Genomic DNA, 17841 nt, shown 5'->3' with positions numbered 1-17841 from the left:
GTCTGTTTCTCTACCAGCTGCAACCACATGCTAGGAGGAGCTGGCTCTCATGTCCTAGCCACAGGAGAGTGATTGGCTGACCGGAAAAATAAATCAACACACAAGTCATGCTTCTACTCCCCTCCTCCTTCAGTAGTTTGCAGTTGTTTTCTGTGCAGGAATAAAAAAAAAGGGGATGTTGGATGCTTTTCTCTGCCCCTTTTAGGAACATGGCCTGATTTTACTGGTCTACTCTGTGACTGTAAAGGAAGAAACCTACTTACTGGAAGTCTATAGACAATTTACTGAGAAATTCTTGATTTGCTCTGGGCCACCAGCAGGGGCAGCAGAGAGCACAACCTGCTGCACAGCGGTGCAGACACTCTAGGAGCTCCTAGGGGGCGCTGCAGGCTCTGTTAGGAGCATTGGGGTGGGGCGGGAGGCGCAAATGAGTGTTAGCACATCCCCAACACTTCCCACTGGAATTCTGGTGACTGCCTGCCAAAGCACGGATAAATGCCATCTGATCCCTAGCTCCTTGTGCCACTGGGGTCAGGACTTGGTGAGATGGTGGCAGGAGGAGACTCCCCAGGGGGAACAGCTTACCCACGGTTTCTTTTCTCCTCTTTCCTTTGTTCTCTTCCCCTCCCCCATTTCTTTTTCTTCCTCCCTCCATCTCTTTTCTTCTTTGCTCCCTCCCTCCCATCCTCCATCCTTCCTTCCTTTTCTTCCTTCCTTCCTTTCCTGTTCAACCAAGTCCTTGAACATGCTAGGCAATTGTTTTACCATTGAGCTATAAGTCCTTCCCCGTTTAAAAGTAAGGTTTAAAAAATATTCTGAGCCGGGAGCGTGGCCTAGTGGTAGAGTGCTTGTTTAGCATGCAGGAAGACCTGGGTTTGATTCCTCAGTACCACATACATAGAAAAATAGCCAGAAGTGGTGCTGAGGCTCAAGTGGTAGAGCTCTAGCCTTGAGAAAGCCTGAGGACAGTGCTCAGGCCCTGAGGTTAAGCCTCAAGACTGGCAATATATATTATATATATATATATATTATATATATTGCCATATACATATATAGATATATATTATTCGGGGGGCAAATATGGATTAATGGTAGAGTGCTTCTCTAGTATATCATGAAGCCCTGGGTTAAATTCCTCAGTTCCACATAGAAAGAGCTAGAAGTGGTATTGTGGCTCAAATCGTAGAGTGGTAGTCTTTTTTTTTTTTTTTTTTTTGCCAGTCCTGGGCTTGGGCTCAGGGTCTGAGCACTGTCCTTGGACTTTCTCAAGGCTAGAGCTCTACCACTTGAGCCTCAGGACCACTTCCGGCTTTTTGCTATGTATGTGGTACCAAGGAATGGAACCTGGGTCTTCATGCATGCTAGGCAAGCACTCTACCACTAGGCCAAACTCCCGGCCAAAATCTTTGTATTTTTTTTTTCCAGTCCTGGACTTGAGCTCAGGGCCTGAGCACTGTCCTTGGACTTTCTCAAGGCTAGAGCTCTACCACTTGAGCCTCAGCACCACTTCTGGCTTTTTTTTCTATGTATGTGGCACCGAGTAATCGAACCCTGGTCTTCATACATGCTAGGCAAACACTTTAACCACTAGGCCAAACTCCCGGCCCTAGAGTGGTAGTCTTAAGCAAAAGTAGCTCAGGGACGCGCCCAAGTCCTGAGTTCAAGTCCCAGGACTGGCACCAAAGAAAAAATGATTATTTGGGGACAGGGTGTTGTTAGATTGGCTTTAGCTTTCTATCTTCCTGACACAGTTGTCTGAGTAGCAGAGATTACATGGAATGGAACAAGCTGGGCCCCCTGTGCTCTCCTGGCCCATGTGAAGGGAAGCAGAGTGCTATATCCAGCAGACACGTTCTGTGCTGGGCACTAGACCGTCAGCAGTCTCTGGTGGGGGGCAAAGCCCCCTCACTGGAGGTGTGGCCCTCACCAGTAGAACATAGGCATAACTTGGGGAGGCGCTGAGTTCCACCCTCCTGACAGAGACAGACAAGAATGAATTGTTTTCCCCTAGAACTGTCCCCAAATTCCCAGGCTCGGCCTAGCTGTACCCATTGTCCAGATGAGGAGCCCGAGGCCCCGTGATTTGGCAGTGCTTGCTCTGAGGATGAGGCCTCTGATTCCAGGGGGCAGAGTGGCCAGGCTTACTCAGTGCACTGATGGCGAGCAAGCACCTGGTCGTGGGTGGACAGGGGAGAGGGCACCACCAGACACTACTTCTATCATGTCCAACCGCCTCCCGGCACCCCCTGAGGACCCCGGGGCCTGGAGGGCTGCAGCGGGGAGACGGTGCAGGACCAGACACACCAACTTCTCCAGCATGCCATGGGCCCGGAAGCGCCCACAGATGTGGCCCTCGGCCCCAGAGCCCCATGTTCCGTAACACCCAAGGATCCTGATGAGCGGATGAGCTGGGGAGGGGGCAGCTCATCCCCCCCCCATACACACACGCCCCACGAGGGAGACTATGGCAGACTCCAGCTTCAAAATTCACACACATCCGACACTGCTCTAGAATATAATACATATATAGTTGATTTTTTATATAAAAATATCAGGTTACCCAATTCTGGATCTAGGAAAACATGCTGTGCTTCGCAGAAGGGTCTTAAGTACCTGCCTTCCACCCCTGGTCCTGCGGGAGCCACAGAGCCCAGGCCATAGGGCTTCTGAAGAGGGAAGAGGCAGGACCAGGAGAGGGCGAGGCTGGCACTGGAGAACCTGTCTGGAGTGGCTTGATGGTCCTGGGGCTCGGGGCCCTTTCTCCCTTCTCCACCTGGGCGAGTTCTGCCTTCATTGGTGGAGATAGGCATCCAACCAGACATTGCCAGACTTCTTCAGGGACCTGGGAGGTAAAGGCAGGGTCAGGTCTCCATGACAGGATATTAACCCATCTCTATTCCCTCTTGAGGTCCTGTTCCCCTAGGGGAGGCAGCTGTGGGACCAGGGAGAGGGTCAGGAGAGGACACCAGGCCCTCATTGGTGCGAGTAGGAACTAGACTAGCCATGAGGGCAGCCTCAGCAGGCCGCGAGGCAGAACATACAGGAAATGCCCAGAATCTGCCCACCAGAAGCTGAAGGCTGGGGAGAGGGGGAAACGGGAGGAACTCGTGTCAGGTGAGCTAAGGGGCCGGGGCTCAGAGGATCCGGCTAGGAAGGATCACGAAGGAGAAGCTGAAATCTGTAATAGGCGGATGGATGGAGGAACATCTGAGCGGAGAGAGCCAAGCATGCAAAGGTTGGCGGGAGGTGGGGCGTCAAGGGAGGGGCAGAGTCTTGGCTCTTCTCTCCATGTAAACCTGACAGCCCCTCCTTTGCTCAGTGGCTGTCCCACATACCAGCACGTGCCTATCTCAGGACCTATGCAACTGCTGTGCCCTCAGCCTGGAATGTTCTGTCACCCTGTTAACAGCTATGTCCCTCCCTCGCCTTCTTTCCCTTCATCTGACCCTACCCTAGGCTTTACTGGGGTGTTTTGGGGGGTGTATGCTGGTCCTAGGCCTTGAATTCTGGGACTGGACACTGTCCCTGAGCTTTTGTGCTCAAGACTAGTGCTCCATCATTTGAGCCACATCTCTACTTCTGGCATTTTTGTAGTTGGCTGAAGATAAGACTTGCCTGCTCAGGCTGGCTTTGAACCATGATCCTCAGATGTCAGCCTCCTGAGAAGCTAAGATTATAGGCCTAAGCACAGGTGCTCAGCTCACCCTAGGCAATTTCCAGAGCATCAGCAGTGTGTGTGTATGTGTGTGTGTGTGTGCCCGCATGTGTGCCAATAGTATGGGTGTTTGCTTGAACTCAGGTCCTACACTCTTCCTTAGCTTTTCCTGCTCAAGGCTGGCACAATACCACTTGAGCCACAGCTCCACCTCCAGCTTTTTGTGGCTAAGAGTCTCACAGACTTTCCTGTTCAGGCTGGCCTCAAACTCTGATCCTCAAACTCAGCCCCCTGTGTAGCTAGGATTACAGACGTGAGCTATCAGCACTCGGCTCTTCTTTTTTTTTCCAAAGCTGCGTGCTGTCTGTTTTCCTTAGAAAGTCAGCTGCAGAGAGGCAGTACCCTTGGCCTGTATTAGTCACTGAGGCATCTGCAGGTGCTCTGTGAATTCTGTGTGGATGAGTAGTAGGGGAGGGAAGGAAGGACTGGAACAGCTCTTCCAGATCAGCCTGTGCTGCTGTGGGCAGGCCTGGCCCCACGTGGTTCCGGGGCCAGATGCTGGGAGGGTGCTGACTGGGCAAAGAAGAGCCTGGATGAAGCCTTACCTGATGATATCCACCAGGGCAGTGAAAAAGGGCTTCACCTCGTAGTGCAGGCCATGCTTGGCACACAGCGACTTGATCAGCGGGGCCACTTTGTGGTAGTTGTGCCTTGGCATGGTGGGGAAGAGGCTGGGGAGGGAGGCAGGGAAGGAGTTTGCTGACACTTGAAGTGTCACACCCTCTCTTCACCTCCCAGGGCCCTGCTTCCCACTTCTCCCAGAGTCCCTGGCTAGTCTAGGACACTGCCTTGGCTTTCTGGGGAAAAAAGGAATCCTGGTACAGCCCTGCCCATCGGGTTCCCTGGGTAACACTCACTGGTGCTCAATCTGGTAGTTCAGGTGCCCGCTGAACCAGTCAATGAAGAGCGAGGGCTCCACGTTGCAGGTGGCTGCCAGCTGCCAGAGTGAGAGGGGCATCGGTGAGGAAGGCTGGATCTGAACCCGGACCCCACGCTGTTCTTCCCACACGTGGCAGTCCCCCCAGGGCCCTAGCTCTGAGACAGGAGCCTGCCACATCTGCCCGGCACGGCGCCCACCCGGCCCTCACTGCCACCCACCTGAGCGCTGGCCCAGTCCTGGTGCTTCTCGTGGCCGATCTCCTTGGGGATATGGTTCATCTGTGTGATCCACACGAACCAGTGGCTCTCCAGGACCCTGAGGGGGAGTCTCAGGTACTGCCCACACCCAGCTCACCGAGGGCCCCCCGAGTGGACACTCGGTGTGGCTGTCCCAGACCTGGGCCCCAGCTCCCCGATCAGTAAACTGGGGCTCTGCAGCTCTCCCTTCCTACTACCAACAGAAATGTCCCCCAGGAGGCTGACGGCACAGCAACCCTGCTTAGGAGCATCACCTGCCAGCCCCAACTCGGCCCTGATTTCCCCTTAGCCGTCCAGAGAAATGACATGGGTGCTCACTCCAAGACAGGCAAACAGAGGCTGAGTCAGAAGACTCTAGGCTGCGGCCAGAGTCATCTGATGCCGGTGTGACCTGCATACTCACTTCCATTCCACATCTGGCCATACCTGACAGCCACATAGAGAAGCAATGCCCCAGGGACGCCATAGAAAGGGACGTAGGACAGGAAGAAGCGAGAGTAGAAGCTGGTGGCCCAGAGCAGGTCCTGAGGGGAGGACAGAGTGAATGCTGAGTGGTCTCCAGGTGGCTGGAGTCTGGAGGAATGGAGGGGTGGGAGTAGGAGCTGAAACAGCCCCGCCTTCTGTGTTCATGTTTCTCAGAGCTCCGGCCAGGCGACTGGCTCTCCCTAGACGTGTGGGAGGTTTTCAGCTGGGTAAATGGACAATCCCAGACACATCAGCTCGGCGCCCTGGCCTGGGCCTCAGATGCCTGGCACTGTGACTCACTGATTCCCTCTGGAGTCACAACCTCCACACCCCATGGCGCACACCTGTCTGCACTCGTGGACGGACAATGCTGTCCTCTGTAGCCCCGCCCACAGCCATGCATCACTCACCGTCCACTGCATGCACACCAGCATATACGCAAGGTTCTCCACTTCAAAGTTCACCAGGGTGAGCAGCGGGGGACCAACTGCAAGAAGAAGAGAGGACACAGGAACAGGACTGGGGAGCATGGAGCCCGAGAGGCTTCTGTTCCTCCAGGAGTGCCCATCGTTACTGAGACTGCTCCTGACCAAGCAGTCATCACCCACGAGGCCGGCTCTTGTCCCACCACGTCCTGGCCCCCTCCTGGGGGTACCTCACGGTGCCAGAAGTGGCTGAGGCCTCTCAGGTCCATGTGGGAGGGCTGTGCAGGCTGGGGAATGGCCCCTCCCATGCCCCCACCCCTGGAGGACAAGCGGGCACTTACTGAGGAAGAAGTACAGGTGCTGGTGGTTGTAGGGCAGGTATCTGCGCTTCTTCTTGCCATACTGTGGAGACAGGCGGTGGGCTAGGGAGAACAGCTCTCCGGGCCAAGTTCAAGGGGCTGGCTAAGGCCAAGGTCAAAGGCAACTCTAGAGTCTAGCAACCAGGCCCTGGCTAAGGAGATGGGGAGAAAGCACACTGGGCCAGAGCTTGGAGCTGGGGCTAGAGTGGGGACTAAGCCTGGGGTCAGGATGAATGGCTGCCATGTCCTCTGAGCTGCTGGCCTGGCCCGGGGCACCCGTGCCCCTCCCCACCCACCTCCACAGATGACTCCCCCACGAGGAAGACGGGTGCCAGTGTCACATCTGGGTCTTTGTTCAAGATGTTGGGTTTGGCATGGTGCTGGAAGTGGCGGAAATTCCACCAGTGAGCAGAGAAGCCCTGTGAGGCAAGAGAAGGGAAGCTCACACTGGGTGCCCACACACTTGGACAGACCCAGCCCAGTGCCCCAGCTCAGCATTGGGCTGCCCACCCTCCCACCCACCCCTGCCCTCACCTTCAGCTGCCCCATCACAAACTGCTGGGCCAGCTGGTTCCAGCGGGACTTCCTGAAGATGGAGGCGTGGCCCAGGTCATGCTGTAGACACCAGCTCTGGGCCTGGGGAGAGGCGCAGTCAGGAGCTGGTGAAGACAGCCAGGCCCGGAGGCCTGCTGCCTGGGCCCTTTCTAGATCCCTGGGTCTACCCACTGCCAGGGCTCCACTCCAAGCCCAGCTGACTGTGCCTCTTTTTACACACCAGGGCAGCTGAGTGGATGGTGGAGGAAATTTCAAGTGCTGGGGTATCAGAAAAACACACTCCAAAGCCAGGCTTGTCTCTGATCTCTAGGCTTCCTTTCTCCCTCAAGGCAAACTCTTCCTCAGAGGCACATCATGGAATCTACTGCCTCTCCTTCCCAAGACTCAACCATTGGCCTAAAGATCTGACTCTAATGTTCCCATCTGTCTGGAAGCTTGCCATAAATCCTCACACCTCTCTTAGCCGATAATAGAGCCTAAGACCCTACCCATGTAGAATAGAAGAATCTGAACAGACAGACCTTGCTAGGGTTCCCTGCTTTCATTAGCTCTGGCCCTTTCCATGTAATCATGTTTATATTAAGGTGGCTCAATTAACTTAAGTATAAAATAGATAGGTTGGGCTAGGAATGTGACTTAGTGGTAGAGTGCTTGCCTAGCATGCATGAAGTCCTGGGTTCAATTCCTCAGTACCACATACACAGAAAAAAAACTGGAAGTGGTGTTGTGGCTCAAGTGGTAGAGTGCTAGCAAGCAAAAGAAGTCAGGGACAGTGCCTGGTAGAGGAGAACGAGAGAGACAGAGAGAGACAGAGACATAGAAATACAGAGAAACGGAGAGACAGAGAGGGCTGAGACAGAGAACAGAGCCAGAGAGACAGAAAGAAGAGACACAGAGAGAGATGGAGAGAACACCTAAGTCTTTGGATCTTCAATCTACAGGTGCCTGTGACCTATAAAACTATGGCAAAATAAACTATGGTGCCATGCTTTTCTCTATGGACTCATCATCTGTCATCTGTCATGAGATGCTGGCCAGGATTTTTATGATGATGGGCAGAAAAGAGATTTTTTTTTTTCATTTCTTCCCTTACACAAGTCTGACATGGAGCCGACCTTCCCCAACCTGGGCTTGCTCAAAATTTATTAAATAAGGATGACACCTCCATAGCTCCATCAAAACCCAGTGGGACCCAAAGGTATATCTTTGGGACCTTCTGGTTGTTCTCTTTTTATTTGTTCATTCATTCATTCATTCATTCATTCATTCAGCAGGTATTTCCCCAGTGCCCACATATGCTGGGCCCTGTTGTGTGTTGCTTGTTCCCAGAGTCACCTGGGAGAGAGCCAGGATGAGAGCCGCAAAGGTGCTAGACACCCAGCCAGGGCCCAGGAGGTAGATAAGGAGCCAGGCCAGCACTTCCATGGCCAAGATGTGGCCCAGCAGGAGAGCGAAAAAGACAGGGTCGGCCTCGAAGAGTTTCATGTCCTCGGCTGCCTGGCGCAGAGTTCGGAAGTCCTGGATCAGCTGCATCTACCACAGGAGAGTGGACAGTCAGCTGAGGAAGCGAGGCCTCAGACCCCCAGCCACTCCTTCCAGGACCTAGTGTCAGGCCCAAGAATGGTAAGAGTCCACAGCTAGGGTTGAGCTGGGTAACTGGCTGATGGCCAAATCTCCAGTGTGACAAACAGAGAGCCAGAAGCTGCTCACCACATGTCCTCATGGCAAACAGGGCTACTAGGCCCAGAGGAAGGAAAGGGGCTACCTGGTGGCCCCAAGCTAGATCTGAGGCCCCCTCCTCTCACAGGGCATGGCTACAGCTGAGGATGGCAGACCCAGTCTTGGCTCTGATTCCCCTGGTGGGGTGGTGGGGAGAAGCAATTCAGATGGATCTTGCCAGTGGGCAAGGCCCCCCTAAGCCCATCTAACACCCCCTTACATTCTGAGGTCCATCCTGGCTGGGCTCATCTGGGGCCAGTTCTCCGATGAGCAGGGGCTTCAGGAACTTGCGCACAAAATGGAGATCTTGGTGGAAGGCATGGAAAGCATCCTGAAGGAAAGCAGACAGTTAGGTGGATGGACAGACAGACAGCTGGAGTCGTACCTGGAGGCAGCCAGCAGAGACAGGGCAAAAAGGGCCACTGCTGGATGAGCAGAGTAGACAGAGAGATGAACAGAAGGTCAGCTGTTTGAGGCTGCAGCCAGCAGCTACACCTGTAACCCTAAGCTACTCAAGAGGCTGAGATCCCAGGCACAAGAATGTAGTCTGGTGGTAAAGAGCCTGCTCAGCATGCATGAAGCCTTGGATTTGATTCCTCAGTACTATATATACAGAAAACAAAAAAGCCAGAATTGGTCCTGTGGCTTCAATGGTAGAGCGCTAGCCTTGAGAAAACTCAAGGACAGTACCCAGGCTCTGAGTTCAAGTCCCAGGACTGGAAAAAAAGAGGCCGAGATCTGAGAATCACAGTTCAAAGCCACCCCCACCTTTGCCCCACTAGAAAAGAAGTTTGTGAGACTCTTATCTCTAATTAATCAGCCAAAAAAAAATGGAAGTGAAAGTGTGGTTCAACTTGTAGAGTGCCAGCCTTGAATGGAAAAGCTAAGCAAGTGCGCCTGAGTTCAAGTCTCAATACTGGTATAAGTACCTGTGTGCTTGTGTGTGTGTGTGTGCGCATGCGTGTGTGTGTATGTGCGTGTGCACATGCACGTGGGGGAGTGTGGGTGCGTGAGTACATAAATGTATTTATGTGTGTGTGTGCACGCGCACACACACACACACACACGCACACACACACGCACACACAGGCTAACATTCCTGTAATGCTGTTGTCATAGGGCTGGAGGGTAGATGCATGGGAAGACTAAGAAGATAAAGGAAAGGGGAAGGGAGGACACATGAGGTGAGGAGGAAGATCAGGGATCAGGAGAGAACAGCAAGCAATCAGAGCTCACTTGAACTTCACCTCGGGGCTCCTTGAGTCATCCTGACTTCTGCCTGAGGTGGTTTGGATACTGTACTTAGCACTCACATTATTCTCATATGACACTGAATTGGGCCCACTAATTGTTCTTGACTTTTATTGTTGCCATAAATTCCAGAGGCTCCTCCCTCTGAACAGGGAACACAGCAGGACTGCACAAACAGTGGTTGGGTGGTGGCCTCCTGTCCTGTCTCTTGGGTCTGGGAAAGGTCACGGAGGGGGGTTCTGGCTGCTAGAGGAAATGTCTTTGAAGACAGCTGGTGACAGACAGGGGCCCCCATTGTTCTCCCCTGAGGAGCCCAGCAGTTTGTTTAAAAATGACAAGGCTCTGGTACCTCATACCTGCAATCCTAGCTAGTCAAGAGGCTGAGATCTGAAGATTGTGGTTCAAAGCCAGCCAGGGTATAAAAATCTGGGAGATTCTTATCTATTAACTACTCAGAAAAAGCTGGAAGTGGTGCTGTGTCTCAAATGGTAGAGCATTAGCCTTGAGCAAATGAAGCTCTCAGGGATAGCACCCAAGCCCTGAGTTCAAGTCCCAAGACTGGCACACACACACACACACACACACACACACGAGTGACATTTCTGATCCAAGGACTATGCTACAGCAGTTGGTTCCCAGATCCCTGCACCAGAGTGCCTGCTGAAAGATCACACAAGCCCAAGGACTGTGGGCTTTTATTTTTTAGTTTTGTGCTGGTATTGGAACTTGAACTCAGAGCCTGGATGCTGTCCCTTAGCTCTTTCCCTCAAGGTGAACACTCCACCACTGAAGCCTCAACTACCTCCAGGTCTGGATTTGAATTTCAATCTGCCCGAGCAGCTGAGATTACAGGCGTGAGCCACCAATGCCTGCTTCACTAGCAGGCAGGGACAGAGGTCCTGCCGCCTCTGCATGGTCTTGGGTGAAGGCCCTGGAGGCCCGCATTTGGAAATCACACCTGCAGGGGGACTCACCTCGGGTCCTCTTTCCCAATACTGCCTTACTTCCTGGCCCTGGGCAGTCTCGGGGCTGGGGGTGGGACTTGCAGCTCCTAGAATAACCCAAGCCAATTTGGGTCTCAACAGAGGGCAGCTTCCCCATTGGAAATGGACATTGTAGGAGAGGAAGGAAGGGGGGGGAATAGGAAGCTGCCTGAGGAGCTGGGGTTGGTCAGGGCAAAGGAATCACAAGGAAAGACTGGTCTTAGGTCTCTGCTGACCTAATCCCGAGCTTCCATTTCCAAGGCCGAGAGATTTCAGAGCCCTGCTGACTCTGGGCATTGAAGCATTACGTTGTTTTTTTCTTTTGTGTGGGGGGTTTGAATGCAGGGCCTGCATGTTGTCCCTTAGCTTTATCATGTGTGTTCTACCACTTGAGCCACAACTCCACTTCCAGCTTTTTGATGGTTCACTGGAGACAAGGAGACTCACAGACTTCCCTGCCCAGGTTTGGCTTCAAACTTTGACCTTCAGATCTCAGCCTCCTGAGTTAGCTAGGATGCCAGGGGGAGCCTCTGTTAGTATGGGAAAATATATCTCAGTGAGCCATTTTCAGGTAGCCTACTCAGTGACACTTAATACGTTCACATGACTGAGCAACCAGCACTCAGTTATTTCCAGAGCTTTCTCATCTTCCACAGCTGAAGCCCTACCGTCCCTGTGCTGTGTCCTCTCCTCCCTCACAGCTGCAGGCTCTGGCTACCCCGCACTCTCGCCATGAATTCGAGCACTCCAGGAACCTCATTTAGGTGGCTCATGCAATGTTTTTGTGACGTGTTCACTTTACTTAGCCTAGTGTCCTGCAGGCCTGGGCCAGAACTGCCTTTCTTTGAAGGCTGAGCACTTGTGGAAGATGTGCCACACAGAACTACACAAAGGCAAGCAGTGTCACACACTCACACACAGTCTAGACTCAGAACATAATCTTGCGCACACACACACATACACACACACACACAGGTACACAATACAGGTCTGGAAGATTTCCTCCCACCCAGCTTTTCCCTCTCTTGTCCCCTGTGTCTATTTGGGGTTGCCATCTTGGTCTGAGAAACAGAGGCATGAGGTCAGAGGACAGCCTCTGCCTCCCTTCCCCAGTGCTGATTCCTGAATGGACACAGAGCCACCCAAGGCTCTTTCCTGTTGAGTCTGTTTCTTACAAAGAAAGGTGTGAGTGCGAGGCATGCCCCACCATGCCCCCGCTGACTGGCCGGAAATTTTCAGGAATGTGGTCAGGGCTCTAGTGAGTGGTAAAGAGCAGGTGGGGGCAACAGGTGCTTAGGAAGCAGGCTGGGCTCCTGGGACTGAGGGGACACGGTGAATGGAGCCTGGGTTCTCATGCTGGCAAGGGGCATTGATGAAGTCGGTTCCTGGATTCTGAGTTTGGACTGAGTGAGTTATGCCTGGCTGGGGTCAGGTGACAAGCCCTCACGACTCAGCTTAAGGTGAAGGCCCTTAAGAAGAAAGCAAGGCCAGGTACTGGTGGCTCACATCTATAATCCTAGCTACTAAGGAGGCTGAGATCTGAGGTTCAAAGCCAGCTGGGGCAGTAAAGTTTGTGAGACTCTTATCTCCAGTGAACCACCAGAAAACCAGAAGTGGCACTGTGGCTCAAAGAAGTAGAGCGTTAGCCTTGAGTTGAGAAGCTCAGGGACAGCGCCCACGCCCTGAGTTCAAGCCCTAGGACTGACCAAAATAAAAACAAAAAACCAAAACAACCCAAATAGACCAGACCCAGCTCTCCACAGCCCCATTGCTGGTGAGAATGGGGGCCTCACAGTCTGTCGTGTCAGAATTGGGCTTCACACGTCATTCTAACCCTATCAGAAGACAGCTGTAGAAGTCCAACAGGTTCTCAACCCCTGCAAACCATCGCGGCCCCTACTTCTCGCTATGTAGCTGCTGGCTGGACGGCAGGGAGAGACACACTGGAGTCAGCCTGCCTGCCCGGGGTGGAACCTGAGCGGCCACTTAGGAGCCAAGGAGCCCCAAACAAAGCCACATCCAATCCACATTTCCTCACCAGTGAAATGGAAGCCATTAATGCCTATCTCCTAGGCTGCTGGCAGGCCTGAGTCATGGAGGTAAAGCACTTAGAGGGGGCCTGGTGGCAAGCAAATGCCCCACGACCAAGATCTCATCAGAGTCCCACAACCCAGATGTGACCCTAGAAGTCAGCGACTGCAGACCTGTCAGTCAAGCTCTGGCTCAGAATATGGAGGGGGAAGCAGAGATGGAGTCTTGGTTACTAGCCAAAAAATGGTGAGTGTTCCGGATGAGCCAGAAAGGACGTGGACTCCCAGGTGGTCTGTCTCTGCTACATCTCTGCTAGAGACGGAAGTGGGCACTGGGTTTCCAAGGAAACCCCCAGGAAAGCCCCGCCTCTCTGCTCTTCCCAGGTGGAAGATAAAGCTAGGAACCCAGGCCCTGCAGGCCCATGTCCTTGCCATCTTCCTCCCTGCAATCCCTTCCAGGGGGAGAGTAGGGATGTACCACAGTACCCCCTTTGACAGAAGGGGAAATCAAGGCACAAGCTGAGGAAACAAAGACACTGAACAGGGCACATCCAATTCCAGCCATAATGACTGCGCTCAGCTTGCAGGCAGATGCCCGGCAGGAAGCAGCCCTTGCCCCCAGCATCCCTGGATTCCAAAGAAAAGGTGGGCAGGTACCACAAATCCTTGGCTTCACCAAAGCAGCCACGGCATTCTGGCCCTCACTCCACCACTGGAGCCTGGCTGTTTCATCTGAAACTCGTGGCAGCCAGCACACCCTGGGGGAGGAATGGGAACAGCTGTCCCACTCTCTGAGGTCACCAGCATTCCCACCTCTGCACACTGCATTCCTGCCAGAGCCAGACAATCCCAACTCTTCCCCTGGAGGAGCCTGGGAGGGAAAAGAGCCAGGGTGGATGGTGCACAGCGGGGGAAAATAAATGGCTGCTAAAGGCCCAGTGGTCACAAGGCCAGCAGTGTGACAGGTAGAAACGGATCACTCATCCAGATGTCGACACTTCCGTGCGCTCATTTGGCCTCAGACCAGCCCTGTCCTGCTCCTGTCCCTCCTCTGCTTTCATCGAGACCCAGACCTCCACTTCTGTCTTAGGACAGTCAGGAAGTTCCCAGATGGGTGGTGCAGGGGTCTGTTAGATCTAGGATCCTCCCTCAGCTTTTGGTGCCTCCGCCCAAAGGACACCAGAGAATGCTGGGAAAATCCTTCCTCTCTCTAGGGGCTTGGTTGCCCATGACAACCAGTCACCTAAGAAATAAAGCACTCATCCCCATTGCACCGATTCGGAAACTGAGACCCAGAGGAATGGTTCCCACCAGTGTCATTGTGTCCACAGCACCTCTTAACCTTCTTTCCTGGCCATGAAAACCAAGGAACCTTATGAGTGGCCTCCCCAAAGGGAAAGCAGGATCCCACCATCCCTGCTCTCCTCCTGGAAGGCTCTTCCTTTGCTCTCTCCACGAGGGATCCCTTCCCCTGGCTTTGAATTCAGCCTGAGCCTTTCCCACTGGAGGCTTAGTGCTCTACCATTTGAACCACAGCTCTGCTTCTGGTTTTTTGTTTTTTTTTAATTTTTTTCCCCAGTCCTGGGCTTGAGCTCAGGGCCTGAGCACTGTCCTTGGACTTTCTCAAGGCTAGAGCTCTACCACTTGAGCCTTAGCACATACTTAGGCCAGCAGTGGCCCCGCCTCGCTCCTGGCTGGCTGGTCCTGTTAGGCTCAGGATCCTCTAACTCTTACACAAACCTGGCCTAGGGCCCAGAGTGCTCTCCCCAGGGCACTGGGCTTTGTATCCTAGGATGGTCACAGATTGACTTCATGGCACAGGAACTCAGAGTGTTTCCTGGCAGGAAGGCTTCTGTTGCCTGGACATAAGAACAGTTGACAGGCGGCCCAGCTGGTGAGAGGGGGCTAACATCCCCCCTCCCCCCCCACACCTGAATTCCAGGGCCTGGGATGAGGTGCCTGCCATCTGAGCCTGATCCTACAGGGTTTTTTGGCTGGTCCAGTTCCCAGTATGCCTGTGAAGCCGCCATGAACAAAGCTGGGGTGTTACATACCCAGCCACCTCCTTGTGGTTTGAGCAGACCAGGTATTTCTGGCAACTCCAGCCCAGTGTTCAGAGCCTTGTAGAAGCTAAGCAGCCCTTCTACCTATCACATGGGGTTGGAGCAAAACAAGATCGCCCAGTGCACTCTAAGTTTGTATGACACCCTCATATTGAGAGGCCAGTGACATTTACTACACATCTACAACATGGCCGGCCTAGGGCCGCAGAATTCGACATGGTCCTGCCAGCCAGGTCGGCTTGCCATTTGGCCCCTGCTCTCCCTGCTTGACAGATGAGGAAACTCAGGCTCCAAGGAGTGGCATGCCTGGTTCAAGGCCATTCAGAGCCTCCAATGGGAGAGCCAGGACCCAATGCCAGTGAATAAAATTTTTAATCATTAATTTATTGTTATTATAGAGGTGGTGTACAGAGGGATTACAATTGTATGAGTCAGGTAATGAGTACACTTCCTTTCATCCAGTGTCTTCTGTTCTTGCACTCTCTCCTAGTCCTTCCTTCTCCTCTCCACTCAGGAGCTGTGTAGTTCACTTTTCACAGCGTTTAGTGAGCATGACTACTGTCCTTTTTCACCCTTTTCCCCTCAAATTCTGTCCCCCATCCTTCTGAAGATATACCATACATAAAAGGCAAAAATCTGGATGGGGCTGGGAGTTTGGCCTAGTGGTTAAAGTGCTTGCCTAGCATGCACGAAGACCTGGGTTCGATTCCTCGGTATCACATACATAGAAAAAAGCCGGAAGTGGTGCTGAGGCTCAAGTGGTAGAGCTCTAGCCTTGAGAAAGTCCAAGGACAGTGCTCAGGCCCTGAGCTCAAAACCAGGACTGGCAAAAAAAAAAAAAAAAAAAAAGAGGGCTGGGAGTTTGGCCTAGTGGTTAAAGTGCTTGCCTAGCATGCATGAAGACCCGGGTTCGATTCCTTGGTACCACATACATAGAAAAAAGCCTGAAGTGGTGCTGAGGCTCAAGTGGTAGAGCTCTAGCCTTGAGAAGGTCCAAGGACAATGCTCAAGCCCTGAGCTCAAGCCCAGGACTGGCCAAAAAAAAAAAAAGAAAAAGAAAAAGAAAAAAAAAAGGCAAACATCAAAAATTAAAATATATATATATATATTCCAAGATATGGTAACAAGAAATCTTGTTCTTTTTTTTTTCCTAATGAGGCTCACTACCCATGGATCAAAGACAATCAAATGGTAGATTAGGGTCTCAAGCTAAAATAAAGTTGAGAATGCCTGGTTGGAATTCCCTGCCTCTCGAAGCAGGAAAATACAGTCTGTAGTCCAGCCTGTGGCCTGCACCCATTCCTTCCTATGCCAGGGTGGCTATCTCTAAAGCACAAGTAGGGCTGAGGGTGAGGAGTGGCCACACGGAATGCCTGCCATGCCTCAGTAGAAGCACACACACACAACCACACTCAAATGCACGCGCGCACATGCGCACACACGTACACACACTCCCTGCTCCATACATTGCTGAAGAACCTTCTCACCAATCCCTCAACAACCTGAGAGGAAGGGAGGAGAGAGGAACCATGGAGTCCAGGGGCCCCGCAGACTGCTCTCCTGCCAAAGCTCCTCTGAGAGTCTAGGATGGCTGGCCTGGAACTCAAGACCTCCACCGAGCTCTCCCCTAACCTTTTCCCTGCTCAGGGCTGGCGCCCTGACACTCGAGCCACCCTTCCACTTCTGGTTTGCTTTTTTTTTTTGCTGGTTGGGAGGAAATCAAGAGCCTCTTGGATTTGTTTGCCCTGGCTTCCAGACAGGGTCCTCCAATCTCAGCCTCCTATGTATTTAAGATTACAGGGGTGTGTGTGGTGTGTCATGGTTTATCAGAATCCTTGCTGGCCAAGGACAAAGCAGGGTGGCCTCAATCCCTTGCTGTCCGGCTAGGAGGCTTAAATCTGCTCCGGATAGGCCGCTCCACCCCGGGGCTCCGGTCCCCCCCACCGCCCCAGGGGCCCGGCCACGCCTCTGCTGGTCTAGCCGGGAGCTGGGAATGGGAAGCCGGTCCCGGGGGACGGCCCGCTCCCTCCCGGGTGACTGTCCTTCCCTCCTTCCCGCGGAGGCCCACCCAGCCTGGCCGATCTTCCCACGTGGAGCTGCCTGGGCTTCGGAGGTGAGTCACCGGCCCCCGGAGCGGTCTGCAGCGGCGGGGGGGGGGAGTGGGCAGGGAGGTGAACCGCCTCGGACCTCCGGGCCCTGCCCAGCGCCGGGCCTCCCCGACCCGCACGGCGCTGCCCGCCGCGGGGACCCCGGCCCAGCCCCCCGGGCGCCGGGGAGGCCCCACCGAGGGCGGGTCACGGCACGCCCACCTCGGACGGCCCCTTCCCGCCGGACAACACCACCACCGCCCCCCCCCGCCATCCCATCGCGGGGTCCCGGGCGCGGGGGGCCGGGAAGGATGCTGCGGCCCAGGGGCGGCGGTGGCGCGGAGCTCCGGCCGCGCCCCGCGCTGGCGGCGGCGGCGGCGCTGGCTCCCCCTTACCGTGGCGTCCTCCGCGCCGTGGTGGCCGATGAGGCGGCTGCCCCCCGGGTGCCGCTGCGCCCAGCGACTGATGTCGTAGACGCGGCGCTCGATGACCAGCCACTTGTCGCCGGGCAGGTGGTGCGGGCGGATCTGCTCCCAGCGGAGGGCGGGCAGCGGCGCCCCGCGATGCGGGGGCTCCTCCCGGGGCCCCGCGCCGCCCCCGCCGGGCTCCCCGACGCCGCTCATGGTCGCGCGCAAAAGTGCTCGGAGCTGGGGCGTGGGGAGCGGGGAAGGGGAGCGGGGCAGATGCTGCCGGGTTCTCCCCCCCGCGCCGCGCCGGGAGGAGGAGGGGAGCGAGGGAGGAGGGAGGTCGCCTTCCCCGGGGGACTCGCTCCGCCGTCGCCGTCGCCGCCCCTGCCGGCCCCGGCCAGCCCCGCCCCGCCGCCGCGGCCTCCGTACGGAGCGAGCGAGCGTGCGCCTGCCCGGCCCCGGCGCCGGCAACTTTTCCCTTTCTTATACCCGGCGCTGACAGCGCCCGCCGCGCCGCGCCCCGCTGCGCCCGCCCCGCGCCCGCCCCGCGCCCGGCCCGCGCCCGGCCCGCGCCCGCGCCCGGCCCCATTGGCCGCCCGCGGAGGGCGGGGCCGCCGCCGCGCCGCCCGGCTCCACGGGGCGCCG

General features: G+C 54.8%; 1 protein-coding gene across 1 annotated transcript; it reads right to left on the bottom strand.

The window, feature by feature from the left end:
* Positions 1-2509: 2509 nt before the first annotated feature.
* Positions 2510-17672, bottom strand: Fads3 (fatty acid desaturase 3). Its single transcript, XM_090347545.1, has 12 exons — positions 17185-17672; positions 8596-8706; positions 7992-8189; positions 6636-6737; positions 6398-6520; positions 6084-6144; positions 5728-5804; positions 5279-5376; positions 4814-4910; positions 4573-4652; positions 4261-4386; positions 2510-2842 (listed from the first exon to the last, which is right to left on the bottom strand). Exons 1-12 carry the CDS (start codon positions 17410-17412, stop codon positions 2791-2793), a joined length of 1353 nt encoding a protein of 450 aa, XP_090203671.1. The 5' UTR covers positions 17413-17672; the 3' UTR covers positions 2510-2790.
* Between the last annotated feature and the right edge of the window lie 169 nt (positions 17673-17841).

The sequence above is a fragment of the Megascapheus bottae genome, chromosome 16 (genome assembly GCF_031878675.1).
Source record: "Megascapheus bottae isolate mThoBot1 chromosome 16, mThoBot2.hap1, whole genome shotgun sequence".
Classification (NCBI taxonomy): Eukaryota; Metazoa; Chordata; class Mammalia; order Rodentia; family Geomyidae; genus Megascapheus; species Megascapheus bottae.
The sequence above is the reverse complement of the archived record's forward strand: the minus strand, read 5'-3'. Positions and strand labels throughout refer to the sequence as shown.